This window comes from Centroberyx affinis, unplaced genomic scaffold, assembly GCF_046629955.1.
Source record: "Centroberyx affinis isolate AG114_WGS23_722 - 3 ecotype Tasmania unplaced genomic scaffold, CSIRO-AGI_Caff_v1 ptg004889l_1, whole genome shotgun sequence".
NCBI lineage: Eukaryota > Metazoa > Chordata > Actinopteri > Beryciformes > Berycidae > Centroberyx > Centroberyx affinis.
The window spans coordinates 272,501-290,806 of NW_027282395.1; the positions used below are offsets into that span (position 1 = coordinate 272,501).

General features: G+C 43.2%; 1 protein-coding gene across 4 annotated transcripts in view; it reads left to right on the forward strand.

Moving 5' to 3' along the window:
- LOC139666230 (muscleblind-like protein 1) overlaps positions 1–18,306 on the forward strand; it is a 61,963-nt gene that overhangs the window by 29,046 nt on the left and 14,611 nt on the right. For all 4 annotated transcript variants that reach the window (XM_071545361.1, XM_071545364.1, XM_071545362.1 and 1 more), the window contains exon 3: positions 13,729–13,899. In XM_071545361.1, coding sequence (XP_071401462.1) covers positions 13,729–13,899 — 171 coding nt within the window. The remainder of the gene's footprint in view (positions 1–13,728; positions 13,900–18,306) is intronic.

The window sequence follows — 18,306 nt, forward strand, 5'->3', positions numbered from 1 at the left end:
CCACTTTCTCTCCCTCTCAGTTTACGTTCTGCACCCTTCATTCTTTCACTTTTTAATCATTGTATCCTCTCTGCAATGTATTTACTTTTACTACTGACTCATGGGGAATAATGAGACCATTAACACAACCTCAAACTACAAAATACTCTGCGTGCGAGTCATCTGAAGTGCTACCCTGATGTGATTGAAAGAATATTGTAGCATTGCGTATGTGTGTCTCTGCATGTGTGTGTGCGCATGAGGCTGGAGGGCTCTGGACATGCAGGCAGCCTGAAGGTAATATCAGCATCTTGGCGTGCTGAGTCGTGATGTCCCATCGCTACTGCTGCTCCTGCTGCTCCTGCTGCTACTGCTGTTGTGAACAGAATATCTAATCAGTTATGGCCTGATCCATTCCTGTTAGTCCCTCTCGCCCCCCCGCCAACTAACTCCCCATCCTTCTCCAAGTACACCGATCCCCTCCACCCCCGCCCCCCCCTCCCTCCCTCCCTCCCTCTCTCCTTCCTGGAGCCCACCATCTCCTCCGTCTCCAACCGACACTTTAAAGCACGCCATTTGTAATTCTTTGAAGTGATGCAGGAAAACAAACATTTAAATTAGAATGCGGACAAGCGAGGTGTAGGGGAGGGGGGGAGGTAGATGGAGAGTGGGAGCAACAGAACATTAATTCAGTCCAGGACAGCAAGTCGTCTGCCAACTTGGGCTTGCTCCCCCACTTTTCGGCGGCACCCTAAGTCAGTCTGCTCCTGTCTTGCCGTCCCTCTGTCTCCACTTCCCGCTATCTGTCACTGACCCCATACTCTCCATCTCAGCTTGGGAGTGCGGGTGCTACGCAGCTGCGCTTCTGAAGAGTAATCCTTCACTTTCAACCCTGAACTCCTAAACACACACGCATATATCAACACACAGGCACACACACACACACACACAGACACATTTGCATGCACACGCAAGCTTAGCCTCACAACAAGGACACACACAAGCACTCGCTTTCTACCACAAACACACACACACTGCTCTCAGTGAAGCAGTAGAGTCCTGGAGAATCATGAGCATTCACCTCAGGTAGGGATAATCAGGTTAGAGTGCGTTTGGTGCCTGGCTAATGTTATTCCAGTCTGCAACAGACAGGAGATGGAGGCGGGGCATGTCTCGCACTGCTGTGCTTATTGGACGTTCGGGTCGATTTTGTATGCATGTGCCGTTGTGGAATCCATTGTACTGTGGCTGTCAAATCATGACGTAATGAGCAGGGAATGAAAATGGGATAGGTGAGAGTCTCGAAGGTCGAATTAGAAACAAAGAACAGATGTGTAATTATGTTGCAAAAAAAAACAAAACTGTGAAGATGTCATAAGTAAATTGAGGTAAATTGTTGATATGAGTTTTAGAACCCTGTTTATCCCTGACTCTAATGCGTAATGTAGAAGAATATGAATCCAAATATATTCTGTTGAGTGTGTCCAGCTGTTGCTAGATTAATGCTAAAACTAAAAACATTGAAACATTTACCCTGGATGCATGCATATTTAACATTTCAAACAAACTTTGGTTTAGATTTTCAATCCGTTCAAGAGCCCCAAACATTTCATTCTGACAAACGACCTCCGTTCCCGAGGGACTCCGGGAAACAAGGCTCTATTCAGTATGATTTTGTGTCTCTGCGTCTGTCATTGGCTGCGTGTTTGTTGTTTTATTTTTTCCCCCGCAGTTATCAACATGCATTCATGAATTCACCCATCGCCCCCATCACTCACTCCTTTAATTAGAAAATAATCAGAGTTGGATGAGAGGTTCATTAAATCTCATCCTTGAGAGCCATCAGCCACAAACACAGGAGTGGGATATTTATCACGCTTATGAAAAGAGCTCGGATGCCTCCTCTCGCTTTGTTTTCTCCGGTAAGAGAGGGAACATTGGTTGGGAGGACAGAATCAACAGACTTACACAGAGGAATGAAGAAGTGATGAAGCCTGAGAAAAAAAGGGTTTCTAATGGAAGAGAGCAATAAAGTATGAGGGTGGGAGGGGAGTACAGAAATTGGGGGAAGGCAGGAGGAGGAGAGAAAAAAGAGAGAGATCATTAGAGAAGTGCTAATTAACAGAAACCACGCTGTTTAGCAGCACTTTGTCTCCATGCAATATTGATCCTTCATGACCATTATGGAGCGGATGTTTTTTGCTGCTTACAGTGCGTTCCTAGTCTCTCTCTCTCTCTCTCCCTCTCTCTCTCTCTCTCTCTCTCTCTCTCTCCCTCTTCTCTTTTCACAGAAGTTTATTCGGCTTCTGTGAATGACGCTCCTATACCTACAAAATCCATCTATTTCCTCTTTTTTCACCCTGAAACATGCATGTCATTTCCCTGTTTCTGCAACACAACCAAAAACAACTGTGAAATGACCCAAAAAGCCAATTATGTTGTGGAAATGCCTGCATCTTTAATTGCACCATCAAAATTGAGGCAATGAATGTGATCCCCAGACAGACAGGGAGGGAGAGGAGGCGGCTGACAACAAGCTCATTACAGCCAAAGAGAAAGAGAGCTGGGAAATAGATTGTGTGACAATGAGAGAGAGCGAAGGAGAGAGAGCACAGTGATAGATGGGTGCGTAGACATCAAATGGTGTAACATGGACAGTGATGGACAAATGGAGGGGGAAAGAACAGCAGATAGATGGTATGGATGGAGAGGAAGCAATAACAGCGAAGAGCGCAAAAGTGAGCGGGAGCCGTGTCAGGCGGCTGTTCGGAGCGCAGAGATTGAAGAATGTCTGTAATATCCCTTTATTGTTATAGTGCATGTCGCAGGGCCTGCTGTGGACGTTGTGATACTTCAAAAGGCTTTAACTGGATTACGCCGGTATCAGGCTCAGCCATCAGAAAGAGTTACAGCAGCTGTGTTGTGTTGGGTCTGCCTACAGCAAGCTGTTTGTCACTGTCCTGTCTCTCACAGCAGCTCCTGCAGCTGATAGGCCATTTGAAGTCTCGTCTGGATGACATATCACAAAATATCTGATAAAAATGATGAGGGTATCACAGCAGGATCACCGGTGTTCATGCAAAACAAATTATCTTTTCCTTAAAAGCGTAACTTTAATTACTGTTTTGAATTGTTTAGTTTGAGGCTTAATCTTACTCTGTTTACATTTTCAGCTGAACTTTATGTCTTCTTTCATTAGCTTTTAGCTGCCTTGCTACAGCACTGTACTTTTGTGGACATTGATATATGGTAGTGGCATCACTGAGGCTGGCTGGCCCCATTGTGAGAGAGGCTTAGTGAAGGTGATCACCCTGCCCACCACCCCCCCGTTCTTTGCTGAAGTGGTACAAGCCGACTTTGATCAATGTGGATCGATGTGGATGAGTGTGCAGCCGGAAGGCGCTACGTGAGGAGGGAGGGGGTGATGGCCCTCTGCTCCGTCATGCAGTGTGTGTGGGAGGGAATTAAGATACACAGTGTCATGCTTTTCTCCATGATGTATCACACTAACAAAATATATCCTTAACCTATAAATGACTGTCTCAGTCTCTCTTTCTTTCCTTTCTCTGTCTGTCTCTTTCTCTTTCACTGTCGCTGTCTCTCTCTTTTTCTTTCTCTGTGTTTTTATGGGAAAAGGGCACGGAGCATGCTGCATCCTTCACAGTGGGAAAGCCAAGGTCCTGAGGGATTTGTGGTTATCTTGCTGTTCTTTACAAATTTTCTCTTTGTGTTGAACAGCCCAGACATTCTTAGATAAGTACAATGTCAGAATGAAAATATCATTGAATTAAGAAATCTTACATCAGATTCTGAAATCTAAATCTGTCCTATCTATCTGCTTTCCATTGTTCTTCATGTGAGCCTTGGGGGTTTTCCGCCATCCATGCTTATTGTCAGAGCTCATCATGAATACCCCAAGGCTTCAGTTTGAGGATTTTCCAGTCCCGCAATTGTTGATGATACAAAGGATTACACAGCTCTCTATTATTACTGTTATTTCCCTCAGTGTGTAGCTTTGACTGTTTGTCTTTAGAAAGAAATGCATCATGCAGGCTATGGAGAGAAAACTCTGGCTGCTTGCCCTATGTGTGTGTGTGTGTGTGTGCGTGCTGCGTGTATATTTAGTGTGTGTGTGTGTGTGTGCGTATGTGCAGCATGTGTGCATCGGGAGCGTCTGTGCGTAATTGTGTGTGTGTGCAGGCGGTTGGTATCATCACTTTATGTAGTAATGAATGCTAATCCTCTCTTATCTGCTTTAACCTCGAGGCAATGACACTAGCTGCTGATGCTTAATGCGGGGACACCCTACACTGGAAGAGCATGGGTGGTGTGTGTATGTGCATGGTTATGAGCGCACACACACACACACACACACACACACACACACACGTACAATATATGTATGTAATGAGAGAGATCATACACATGCTGTTTATGACTTTCAATTTTTCTCACTCTGTTACTTGGTAGCTTCAGGGTGTGGTAGCGTGATATCTGCCACGTCCCCTCTGACTCATCAGAAGTAGAATAGAATAGAACATTCCAGCACTCTGACTCTGTTACATTCTGATCCAGACCCATCTCAGCAGGAGTGCAGAGAGATGAGGGGAAAGAAAAAAAAGCTTTTACTGTCACCTGATACTAAATCCGCCTTAAGAGAGCACAAAATGTTGCGCTTATATAGAGATGTCACATCAACAACGTTTGTGCATGCGCGTGTGTGTGTGTTTCTGTGTGTGTGTGTGTCGGTAGTGCTGGTCTGTGTTTGTGTGTACTCACACAGTCATCATAAGTTGATGGCAGCACCCTGCCTGTTGCCAATGGGATCGTTTGTTTTCACCTTGGAGCCGCTGGGCCTGCCTGCTGAAGATCACAGTGGAAACCCGAGACAGTTGCCAGTCGTTGCCAGCGAGCATCTTTTGTTCATTCACAAGGACAGTTCCATCTTCCATTATTTCCCTTTTCACACACTTGCACTTTCTCTCTCCCTCTGTCTGCAGATAGAGAGACAGACAATTTCACAAAAGCCCTTCCTCGTCCAACTCTTGATGAACACTTACTGACAGTGGCCATGAAACAATCTAAGGAGAGCATGAAAATAGGGGGAGATTGAGATATGAAAAAAGGGGGAGGCTTAGATATAAAAAAGAAAGAGGTCTATTCCCAGCAGCCACTGAGGCCCATATTTCTGCAGAATGAACATTACAAAGATGGGCAGAAAATAATTAGGCCTAAAAGCTGTTGAATCCTGTGTGCCTGTTCACCAGTCTTCCATTAAGGCTGTTTTAATGGGTCTGCTCTCTGCCTGCCTCCTTGGCACAGTGAATGGGAGATAAAACTGAATTAGACTAAACTTTAGAGATTGTGAATACAGAACGCTTAGATTGGGAGTGAAGGAGAGATGAAGGAAGCAAGAGAAAGATGAACAGATAGAGAATGGAGGAGGAGGGTTAATTGAAAGAGAAATAGAGAAGAAGGGCCAGATCTCAAGGGCTGTGGGGTGGCCTCTCTCTCTCTCTCTCTCTCTCTCTCTCTCTCCCTCTCTCTCTCTCTCTCTCTTTCTGTGTGTGTGTGTGTGCGTGTGCTTATGAATGTGTGTGTTTGTCTGTCTGGAGGGAGATAGTGTTGTAGACCTAATGAGAACAAAGCTAATTAGAGACTTTGCCTTGCACAATTCCACAATGACATTCCCACAGGACCCAGGACAACACATACCACCTATACTGTGCCCTCCAGAGAGAGAGAGGGAGAGGGAGAGCGAGCGAGAGAGAGAGAGCGAGAGAGAGAGAGAGAGAGAGAGAGAAAGAGAGAGGGGGGGTGTCTAGAGACATTTTCATCCTGTTTTTTCATGCTAGAGACATTTTCATCCTGCATTTCAAGCATATTTTAAAGGCAAGGGAACGTCATCCCGCACAAGCTGTGAATAAATCATGCATGCTTCCCAACTGGAATAGAATAGAAAAAAAATTAACAAGTCTCAACTGTGTGATGGTGGCAGCCCGGTCACCACTGGAATCAATGAGAGGAGCAAGCATAGTGAGCACCGATGTAGTGGAGGCGCTGTTGCCAACTTGTCGACTTTATTGCTAGATTTAGCTTAACTTTTTAATCCCCCCCACCCGGATGACTTCATTTCTCAAAAGCAACTAACGGCAAATCGAGTGACTTTTTCCGACCATGGGGAATGACGTTAATGTGTTGACTCCCAACTCATGTGGCAACAAATCAGTACGGCTCATGCCAATTTGCGCTACTTACTTCACAGCATTTCTTAAACACAGTGTAGGCCCTCCCTCCACCAAGAGAGGGAAGTCTAGCAAATATATGAATATGCAAATTAGCGCATGACATCATCTGGCAACTTATAGCAACCTCTTATCTATTAGTTATTTTCCTCTATTAGTTATTTTCCTTGGAAAAGAGTTGGCAAAGCTGAGTGGAGGGTACACCTACCTAAACACAGGTAATCCAGCTTTTTATAAATCTTTATGACATAAATGATCATAGTATCAAATTGATGTCATTTATGTAAGGATAGGGTCTTTTAAGGGAAAAGGCATAAATTAATGTTTTTTTGAAAGCACAAATGACTTGTCTGTATCGGTGGCTGTTACACATGATGATCATAAGGAGATGATCATAAGGGAATCAAACAGTTAAATGTTAAACATGGACCACTTGAGCCAGTCATTTTCAGCCATGTATAACTGTGGATGACAAACAAGGAACAGCTGAGCTCGGCAGTGGCAGAGTGCCGTCATTAGCCTTGACCGCTAACGATTTCGCCCCATCATTAGCCTCCCATGCTAACGATTTTGTACCCGCAGCCAGCCAAAACATGCTAACACACTGCCAGGCTAAGTGGTGCTTTTGGGGGCTGTAATTGGTGTTTTGGCTAATTGAGCGCTAAGGCTAAAAGCTTTCAGTGGACTCGACGTCATTTGTGATGTGCAGCAGCTTCACTGTCTAGAGCACCATTTTTCTTTGGACCGGTCTGCTATTTTATCCCTGTCATAGTTTCTGCTAGCTGACTGACTATATTGTGTCACTTCTGTCTATCATTTCCTGTGATTCTCCTGTCCGTATATCTATCTTTGTCCGTGTCTCAAAGGCTTTTCCCCCCCTGCCCAGTTAAATGAGAATTGAAAGTCATTAAATGATCCAGACTATTATACTAATGCATCAGGGGTGTTCCAGATTTGATAGATGACAGGGAAGAACTAATGGGACTTGTATAGACATAGACACATAGTGTTAGTGGCGCACATCACTAGAACCTATATGAGGGACAGAGAGAGAGAGAGAGAGAGAGAGAGAGAGAGAGAGAAAACAAAGAGGATGTTTTCTCTGTTGACTGCAAACAGAAAACATGTTTTCGTAAAATGTACTTCCTAATATGAGGCTTGCAGCTGGAGTGTATTGCTTAATGCATGTGTTGCATTAACACGTGGACGTTTGTGTGTGTGTTTGTGTGTGTGTTTGTGTGTGTGAGTGTGTGTGTTGTTGGCCTGTCTGGCAGCATGCTCAGTCCTCAGACAGGGCGTTCTTTGTGCTGTGTGTGATGTCATAATCTGTCTGACGTGTACTTGCCAACAGGAACCTTTTGGACAAGAAACCACATATCTCACAGTGTGTGTGTGTGTGTTTGCGTGTATGCTTGTGTATTCTCCTCCCAGCCCTTATCCAGACGGAGCTTTCTTGATTGATGGTTGTCTCTCGGAGCAGGAGGGAGAGGCGGTGACATTCAGAGAGAATTAATAATGCACAGGGGTTTGGGACGGTGGCTGTCCAGACCTGAGCTCTAACAGTTGTCATACTGGTCACGGTGCAGCAGCCGTGCTCCGAGGGGAGTTCAGACACAGCGAGAGCAGAGAAAAAATGCGGAAAAGTTCAGAGGCTTTTGGATTATGTGTGGTTAAGTCAGAATGATTCATTCTGGACGGGTAGATTAACAGATCATTTAGAATCAATGGGTGATTAAGGGAACGAACACGCAGAAAGGCCTGGTGGAAAGCAGTGCGCCGTCCAGCCCTTGGAGGATGTAGTTATCCGCCAGCAAAGACGGTGCTGAAATCACTGGCACAGACTGCTTTGATTAATATTAATAGGAAAAGCACATTCCACGTCTATCTCTCCTCTGTCTGCCTCTCTTTCTCTACCTCTCTGTGTCTGTCTGTCTACCTTCCTCTCCCTCTCTTGTTTTTCTCCATGAGAGGAGTTCTGGTATGGGTGTTATTCTCTGGGAATCCACAGATACATGAATCCTTCAGAAAGCTGAAAGCTTAGCAGTGCTAAACCAGCAACAAATGACTATGAGCTTTTGATCATATGGCCCCCAACACACACACACACACACACACACACACACAGAGACACACATACCCAGAGAGAAAATATTGACTCAGTCCCATCATAAACATGTGACCCAAAGTGTGTTGGCCATTGGCTTGGCAGATGTGGTTACAATTTACTGGCGATGATAATGGGGCTTCCTAAACATTTATTTTATTGGACTCTAAATGCATTCTCACATTTCAGAGATCTGGATCACACAAATGAAAATGAGACCAGGCAGAAAAGAGGGCTAAAAAACATAAAAGACAGGACAGAAAATAACTGGGGATGCAAAGAAAATTGACAGATGGAACAGCAGCAAGAGAAAACGTCTCCTGTAATCAAGTAGCACAGTGGGATAATGTACAATGATAGAAAGAATACTAAACTACGGATTATAAATGTGTTTGTGCTGTTTTATCAAGTTGACAACTAGTATAGCAGGGCCGTAATAAGAAGGGCAAAGAGTGAAAGAAAGAAAGAAAAAAAGAAAGAAAGAAAGAAAGAGAGAAAGAGAGAGAAACGAAGGAAAGAAAGAAGACAGAAAAGAAGAAATAAAAAGACAATGAATGAATCAAAAAAGATTTGTGTGCTTCGATGAGAACGATGACCTGTATTTTAGCTTTGTAAGCTGCTCAGAGGATGAATTTCTCTGACTGAATCATGAAACAGGGTCAAGCTATATTTATTATGCATACTGTATTGATGGAAACAAGTTAAGATAGTTTCATCTCTGCCGTATTTTCAGAATAAATGAGAAACCACCTGCCTGTCTATATAAACTTGAAGAAATACAATATTGGCCAAAACAGCAGTGTATTCCTTGTAAGTCTTGGTTTATTGTACTATTGCAGATTTAGCCACCCCTCCCTGAAAAGAGTTCATGCCTGACTGAGTGTTGTTCATTGCTGACCTGACACTATCTCTGAAGTCCAGGCAGGCCATAGAGTATTATGGGCTGCTCATTAAAACCATGTTGTTGCCGGGGTCGTAACCAGCCACACGTATGATACCTGAAACTGCAGTGAAAATGCCGCAGTGGTAATTGAAGTAACTCAAGGTTAGGTGTATATGTGTGTGCGTGCATATGTATGTATAGTAAGCTGGTAAAGCATCCAGGGATACATATTATATTATATCCTCCCAATATACAGCCCTAATGACTGTTAGTAGCACTCAATAACATTCTGCTACCCTCAAACTGTCTGTTATAGTATCCTAAAAAGAAACGCCAGTGTGTGTATGTCTCTGCACGTGTGTGCGTGTTTGCGTGTGGTTGTCTCCAGGAGCTGAAATATGGCTGAAAGATATCTGGTGTAATGAGGCCAAGGTGATTTATAAGTGCAGAATGTGCTATTCCCTAGCACACACACACACACACACACACACACACCATCAAAAGTTGGGAGGGGGGGGACATTTGTTTTGTTTGAAATATTCTCTGACAGTTGCTTCACTTTCTTTTAATTGTTTGCCATGCTACAACCAAAACTTGGCAAAAGCACTTTTCTTGGAGTACCGGAATCAATATTCGGTGATGAGACCCAGCTCACAGGGCTTTGTGCTGGCTGTTTGCCAAAACAAAACCCCTCAGCATCACACCTCTGATGTTTTGTGCCTTGCAATGGAGAAGAAGATATCACTTGTTCGGTGCTAGGGCTTGCAGGGAGAACAGACTGGTCCAGACGGAGCCCCAGACTTTCACCCAACCTCTGGAAAGGAGGGTCGGAGGGGGAGAGAGAGGCAGAGAATAAAGGCGGGAGAGAGGAAAAAAAGAGAGCAAGCGGGAGAGGCAGATGCAGTTATAGTCTGTTAGCATATTAGTGTCTCAGAGGAGGACAGGCAGACAGGTGAAGGCGGAACAGAGTCAACTTGAGTCGAGTCTGGTAGTCACACTCTAGCCAGAGGGAGCACTGTTTTGGATCAGACCCGCTCACCATTAACCTGTACTGACACTGTTTAGACAGGGGGAAAATAACAGGGAAAAGAGGTAGGAGGGGAGCCAGGACATTAGCATCACAGAACAGGGCGTACGACGACAGGTGGAGTCCTCAGGCTCACGCAGGACTGAGCTGGGTAGACTCCAACAAAAGTGCATAAATTGCAACAGATAATGGGGCTATTGGTGAAAAACAGAAGGGTAGGAAAACGTCAAGGTGCTTATCTTATCTCACAAACGCAGCTGATAAAACATGAAGAGAGCGAGGTAAATTCTCATTACTCCTAGCATAATAATTCTGAGCGATCACCTTCATCCTATGATAATAGTTTTTCTTGACGGGAATGGTGTCTTGCAAGATGACAGTGCTATCTGTCACTAAGGAACAAGTTAGTCGTGTACTTCTTTCAAGAACATGACAATGCTGATAACCATATCCCAAGCTTTTCCCATTAAGGAGATATGAACCAAATTGAGCATTTCTAAGAGATTCTGAAACGACATCTGAGACAGCGTTTTTCCAAAACTCTCATAGAGATCGAGCAGCTAGATCATCATGCTGAAGTCATTGACCTTGCCCTTTAGGAGATGAAGGGACCACAACATTTGTAGGAAAAACGTTCCCTCAGCATAGTATTTTTGATCCACCATCATGTTTATACCAGTGTTTCCTTTATCTGTTTCAGTTGTCGTTTAATTTCCCTCCAGCTTCCCCTTAAGTAGATTTCAATGCAAGAAAATGCCAATATTAAATCTGCTGATTCTATTGTTTCAATCCAAAACTCTATAGGAAGGAAATGTTAAGTGAAATTTCATCTGTCCTCAAAACAGAACTGTTTTGTAAGCAAAAGTCCTACAATGACTCATGACTTCTAACTTATGTAATAGCAACCCATAATGTGCCTTACTTTGATGCCAACCATCATTTTGTAAGAGTAGGAGTCAGGTTTTTAAAATGGTTGATATGTCATTTTGGATTTGGAACTTAGGATTTATTCAAAACTTAGACCTCATTGTGTTTTGACAGTGCCATTACATAACCATTAAAAATGGAGATGTTTTAAAGCCAGTTATTATCCACGTCATAGCTTGACATATTCTAAATATTACATTTTTAAAATTTAATTTAAAGTCGACTACCGCAGAGCAATGCAGAGTATGTTGGCCTAGAAAGAGAGTTTAAAGTAATATTTTTAACAACAAGCTGTACATAGATGTGAGTAGACAGTACATGCACACACACACACACACACACACACACACACACACACACACACACACACACACACAGATTAACATACACACATGGTTGGAGTTGACATGCAGGGGGGCACCCAGAGGGAATGTGCCCTGAAAATCAAGAGACATTAACCAATTAGCCCTGATCAATAGTCACAGTCACGCAGGGACGAGCCAGGCTAGGAACACTGCTAATGTCTGCCTCTAGGCCAATCAGCAGCCTGGGAATACTATTGCTCTCTACTCTCAGCCAATCAAAATGCTGGGAGAACTCTTGGCATTCTGCTGCTCTCCAATGCAAACTATCTTTCTTGCTGTAGCTAGGCAGAACAGGCTGCATGAGGAGTAAAGGGAGAGATGGAGAGATAGCTTGAGGATGGGAGGCTGGAGGAGAAAGAAGAGGAAAGAAGAGAGGTGGGGGGGATAACAGAGGGAGAGATTGAGAGTGGGAGAAAGAGAGAGAGAGAGAGAGAGAGTATGTGTTATAGTGTGAAAGCAGGTGTCATGGTGGGCCACAGTGGGCAGCAGGTAATCTCAGTGAGATAAGCAGTAGCGTGTCAGCCAACCTTTAATACCCCATGGGAGGTGGTACTGTAGAGTTGTGGCAGGGTCGGTCGCACCATCCCCTGCAAAGAGACTTTTATATAAAGGTGTAATGGGCAAAAGATGGGAGGAGATAGAAGAGATAGATGGGAGAGAAGAATTTTGATGGTAGGAGGGAGACAGAGGGAGTGAAAGGGAGAGAGAGAGAGAGAGAGAGAGAGATGGGTGTATTTCTATTTCACTCTCTCTCACACATTCTGCACACATATATATACGAACATGCAAGCATGCATACACACATCACAGCGGCACCTCTGTGCCTTTCGCTGCTCTGTATTCATGATGAGGTGAGCAAATATCAGCATGGGGCCCAGGATGTCAGGGGAAAGAGGGGAAAGGAAGGAATGAAGGAGAGAGAGAGAGGGCGAGTAAGAGGGAGGAGGAGATATCTAAGATATTACACCTATCCGGGGGAGTGTTCAGTGGAGCAGGCATTATGAGAGTGTAAATTACATTCCCTCCTTCTCCCCTTAGGCTGCCGACTGCTGGATGAATATAATCACCCACAGTACCACGCACCCAGACACACACTGCACTGTCTATAGACACTAGCAGAATATTGGATGGGGCACTGTGTGTGTGTCTATGTGTATGTTTGTGTCTGAGTATTTGTCATAGAAGTCTCCAATCATGCATCGACCCTCCATCTATTCTGCATTACAACAACAGTCTCCAGCCTGGTCTTTTTGAAATGCTGTAAAATAGAATTGAGCAGGCACATAACTCGTTTGTCTCCATTTTGGGAGATCAATAGGGATTCGCTGCTGCTTGCTAAACATTCAGCTTTAAAATCCCCATGAAATGAACTCCCATTACTTCCACTTCCTGGAAAACACAGTATCTTTCATGGTGACCTCATGCTGCACTGGTAGGCGTAAATATACGTTTCTAACCAATAAAACCATCAGATTTTTTTAACTATCCCACTCCCCCACCCCCCAAATGGCCTGATCAGCATCGTTGCCTCTGTGCGACACCGAATACTGCATTAGTACAGTGGAATTTCAAACAATTCCTCTTTGGGACTACAGCAACAATGCAGCAGCAGTGCAGCAATCGCATAAAGAGCAGCACTTCTAAAGTAAGACTATCCGTATCAGCATCGGTACAGTGCATCATTTTCTCTCTCTCTCCATCTCTCTCTCTCTCTCTCTCTCTCTCTTGCTCTGTGTATTATAATCTGTTAGCAGAAGCAGATAGACGCTAATCCTCTTTATCTCTGCTCTTGGAGCTAATTTGTCTCTCGTGGGGGACCATGAAAAAAAAAAGGGATGGCAGTGAGCACACAGCTTAGGTCATGAAGGCGGAAAAAAGAAAAGGAGAACTGATCGGTCTTCTTTACGACAAGCCAAGTGGCAGCCCCAGATGTCAGGGATGTTAGGTCAGCGCCTGCGAAATGGGAGGGCAGCAACTTGGGTCAAGGCTCATTACTTCTTTACATTGGCCAACAGTTAATGGAACAGTTATTCTAATTCCGCTCCTTCGATGTCTCTATCCTCCTCATCCCTCCCTGTTTTCTCTTCCACCCTCTCCCACTCCCCTTCTACCTATCTCCCCTCCTCGTCTCCTCCTACTTGCTCCTCCTACTGTCTCTCTCTCTCTCTCTCTCTCTCTCTCTCTCTCCCCCCAATCAGGGCCGCTGTTCCAGGGAGAACTGTAAGTACCTGCATCCTCCTCCGCACCTAAAGACCCAGCTGGAGATCAACGGAAGGAACAATCTGATCCAGCAGAAGAACATGGCCATGCTGGCCCAGCAGATGCAGCTCGCCAACGCCATGATGCCCGGCACACAGCTACAGCCAGTGGTGAGAGAACACATACACACACACACACATTCGCATGCACAGATATACACTATCAGTGAAAGGTTTGAACACACCTGATTAAATGCACTATGCATTTCATTATCTTAAAGCCATTTTGATCTCAAGGCTTATGCTTAAATCCTTGAAATTAGTTTTTTAGAAAAATATAAATAGTGAAGTTGATGTACAGTATGAACTTCTTTCCAAAGCCTTTGCCTTTCCATCAAGACAAAGGGTGGCTACTTTAGTGTAAAATATGAGATAGTTTTGATTTGTTTAATTTTTTTGGTCACTGCATAATTCCATTTGTGTTATTTCATGGTTTTGATGTCTTTACTATTATTCTAAAATGTGGAAAATAGATAAAATACAGAAAGATCTGTGGGTCCAAACTTTTGTCTGGTAGTGTACATATGCATACACACATATACACAAAAATTTAAGTACAGATGTACACATGCATATACACATACAGATAAACCCATACACATACACGTATGAGTTCACATACGCAAGGTGTAGTAAGTAGGGAAATCACACTTCAACCGGAACACATGAGTTCAAGCCTGTGTCTGGAAGTAGAACAGGGATCAATAAAGTATCACACTATTATTAAAACAAGCAAACACAAACAGTCCACACAAACCCACAAACTCACGCGCACACACACATATAGCAAATTACAACAGAAATTGCTTTGTGAGTAAGCTGCATGCTCCGTGGGTCTTCAAGGTGAAGGCTGGAGCCCCAGTCAGCCAGTTCAAATAAATCCATGAGACCATACAGAGTCAATGAGAGCTGTCAGTCAGGCCTGAAAGCGACCCGGTCTCCTTTAATTCCTCTGTCTTCTCCTCTGCTCCTTTATGTTTGAGCGAGGAGAGCGGCGAACTGAATTTGCCTTGAGTATTCAAAAGAGCTTCAGATGCTACATGCTTAGACACACACACACACACACACACACACACACACACACACACACACACACACACACACACACACACACACACACACACACACACATACACACACAGAGCCAATGGCTTATCACCCTTATCTGGAGAAGAGGGGCTGAGTGGAGAGGCCCATTGAGAAGAACAGAGGAAACCATGAAAGGGTTTAAAGAAGCAATAGATCTCCATGAGACTGCAAAGCCTTCCCTATCTGTTTATGTCATGGGGAGAGAGAGAGAGAGAGAGAGAGAGAGGGGAAGGAGAGGGGGAGAAAGACAGGCTGACAGAGAAGGACAGAGAGCAGAAGAAGAAAGGAAGGATGAAGCAAGGCAGGAAGAGATAAATGGACAGAGGAAAGACAGGTGGGGAAAATGAAGGAGATAGGAAGACAACAGTGAGGAGAGATGGCTTTAAACCTGCAGTACAAAGAAAATAAAGCAAACAGAAGCATGTGCACAAAGGAAACAAAGAGTGAGACAGGGTACTAGCCTCTGCTAGAATCACTCTGTCTCAGACTTCTTCCTCCATCCCTCCCTTGTGTCTTTCGTTTCGTCTCCTGCCCCCATCCCTGATATCTTCTCTACCCCTTTCCTACATTATGTCTCCTGCTCTCCCACTTTTTGTCTATAGCTGCCTCGCCTCCCTCCCCGTATTCAGGCGTAGGAGAGCGCTTTCATTTCACGCATGGAACTGTGCAGAGGGTGATGTAATTAGGGTCCATTACAGCTGGCTCTGAGTGATGGTGCTTATGATGCTTTTTATTAGAGAGTCAACGCCAGCGGACGGCACACGTCACAATAGGTTAGGAGACAGCAGCAGAAACCAGCCAAAGGAGTCTAACTCTCTTTCTCTCTATCTCTCTATCAATCTATATATCTATCTATATATCTATATATCTATCTATCTATCTATTTTATCTATCACTCACTCACTCACTCTTTTATGACATTGAGATTCACATTAAAAAAACTTTGCTAGAGGAGATTTGGTGCATTTGTTTGATGCAGACTTGCAGACAATCAGTGACAAAAATGGAGCATTGCGTTAGTTCAGGCAGAACACTGAAGTCGCTCACGCCATCAGCTGACGGGCTGTCAGCTGTCCCATCCAAACAGCACATCAGCTGATCAATATCAGCTGACTCTTGCAATCACCATAATCTGACAGCTCACACACACGCGCTGCAAAAAACTCCCTCCACCAGCCCAACCTCCTGCTATTATCTGTACACTGGACACTTGTGCAAGCTATCTCTGACTTATGTGGTTTTGATATTACTTGAATGATATATATACAATATGTCTACAATGACTTGGGGGTTTATTGCGCTCCCCACAAAATCTCTTGCATAATGCTTGGATTCATTTGAGGAGCATTCTCAAGAGCAGAGACTTTACCACCAAATACAACTGTATAACCATTTGTTGCTATACATGGTCCAAACTCCTTTTTTTGTATTTGCACAAAATCAGTAATTTAACTAATTTTACTCTTTACTTAGGTTTTTTAGCCATTTTTTTTACTGTATTTATTGTCAAATAGATTGTTATGATATGGCGAATTAGCTTTTGTGTTTCACTGTGGTTTGAAGTTAACCAACTGTAACCATCCATGATAGTAGTTTAATTAACACTAGCCAAAAAGCCATCCATCCCTCCACAGTATTATTGATTTGCATTTGCTTGGTTGTTGTCTAGCTAGTTAACTAGCCTGGCAAGCTACTGGGTTAGCTAATAGAAAAATAAATAAGTGATCAGCAAAAGATCAGTTTAATGTATTTGAATTATAGAGGATGGTCATTTTCTGTTTGTTTTTTTTTAAATCACTGATTGACTAATAACATGAATTTCAAAATTGTATTTTTAGAACACTCAAATAGTGTTTTTACACCAGTAAATTTACTTCAAGCTGCTTTCAGTAAAATTTTAAACTTGGTCCTTTAGTGGTAGTGTTTTACATTACTTGTCTCCCCACAGTTTACAGAAGAGGTGACGTGAAACGAACCAATCGCTAGTCACTGATGTATCTGGCTGCTCTGACGTTATTTTCAATTACATTGATGCTTGGCACATTTACTAACTTTACCAAAAATGTCAGTCGTTTTTGACAAAAATGTCGTCTTTGCAAAGACAATATGTTGGTTAAGGAATGATTTCAACAAATATTATTCTGCCGAAACGCCAATGAAAAACCATTGCACGAATGGTTCAAACTTTAGTCCCGCCCACAAAGGTGCTGATTGGCTCGATCATTTTTCCGATCGAGAAATGACCTTTGAATAGAGCGACACCAGACCCTGAATTGCTAGAGCAAATCTGAAGAGTGGGCGGGTCACGATTCAGGAGTCTGGAACCAGGCTATGGTTCGGTGGGACTTAACAGCATTTGTTTGTGTACGTAATAGCAGAGCAATTCAAAGCGAGTCCTCTTTCTGTTTTGGTTGAGGCTCTATCTTTATGCTGTAAGTCAGTCCGGCACAGGACATCTTACCCAGATACAAGTAGAATATAGCAACACGAAGAATGATCTAATTTTAACAGTCATTTTTCTACAGCCATTATATCCTATGCTATCAAAATTAATTTGAGAATGATATTGAGGTCAGTATTCTACACGTAGGGGCTTAAAGTGAAATTTCAGCAAAGTGAGAATAACTCTACATGAGTAGGATAATTTGGTAATCTTTCTTTAATTTTTGGGGTAAATGTTCTTTGGTACTGGAAGTTAATCTTGTAGGCTAGTTGGAGATTCCATTAATTTCCCACCTGTCTTCTCTTATCATATCACTGTCATGGCTGTGAGTACAAGTATTTGAAGATGCTAAATACATATAAATATAATATGATTCTATATCTAGTTTGACTGCAAGCAACCTGGTCGTGGCTGATCCAATCACTGAACTGTGCAGTTAGGCAAATGTGCTGAGCATGTAACTGACCTGCCGTATGGAAACATACGTATACGTCCTTTAGTATGTTCAACAGCCAGTCGCTGGTTTATTTGAATTCAGTTTAGTGAGCTGCAATATTTAAAAAAAAAAGGATTCTCTCAGAGACCCATTATGATCAGGCCAGTGAAAAGGAGCCTGCCTGTGAGTGATTAAAAACCTCTTTCTCCCCAACAAACAACAATTAATCCTCAGCAAAAATTCTGACATGGACTACCAAAGAAAATCGACTATCAAAATATAACAATATCAAGCATATTGAATGTAATTGTAAATCCATTACTGAATAAGGCTCTTTTCCTTCAGGGAAATAAAACAGCATCAAATAGGCCAATAACTTTATTCTAAAAAAGAAAAAAAAAACATATATGGGCATAATAAGGGAATAATGCATTGCACAACAGAAACAGCATACTGTAAATGTAAAAAAGCCTTGTAGTTCATCTCAGAATCACTTGTAAATGAGTTTGGGTCTATGCTGTAAATCTGAATAGCGCATAGGCCTATAGTA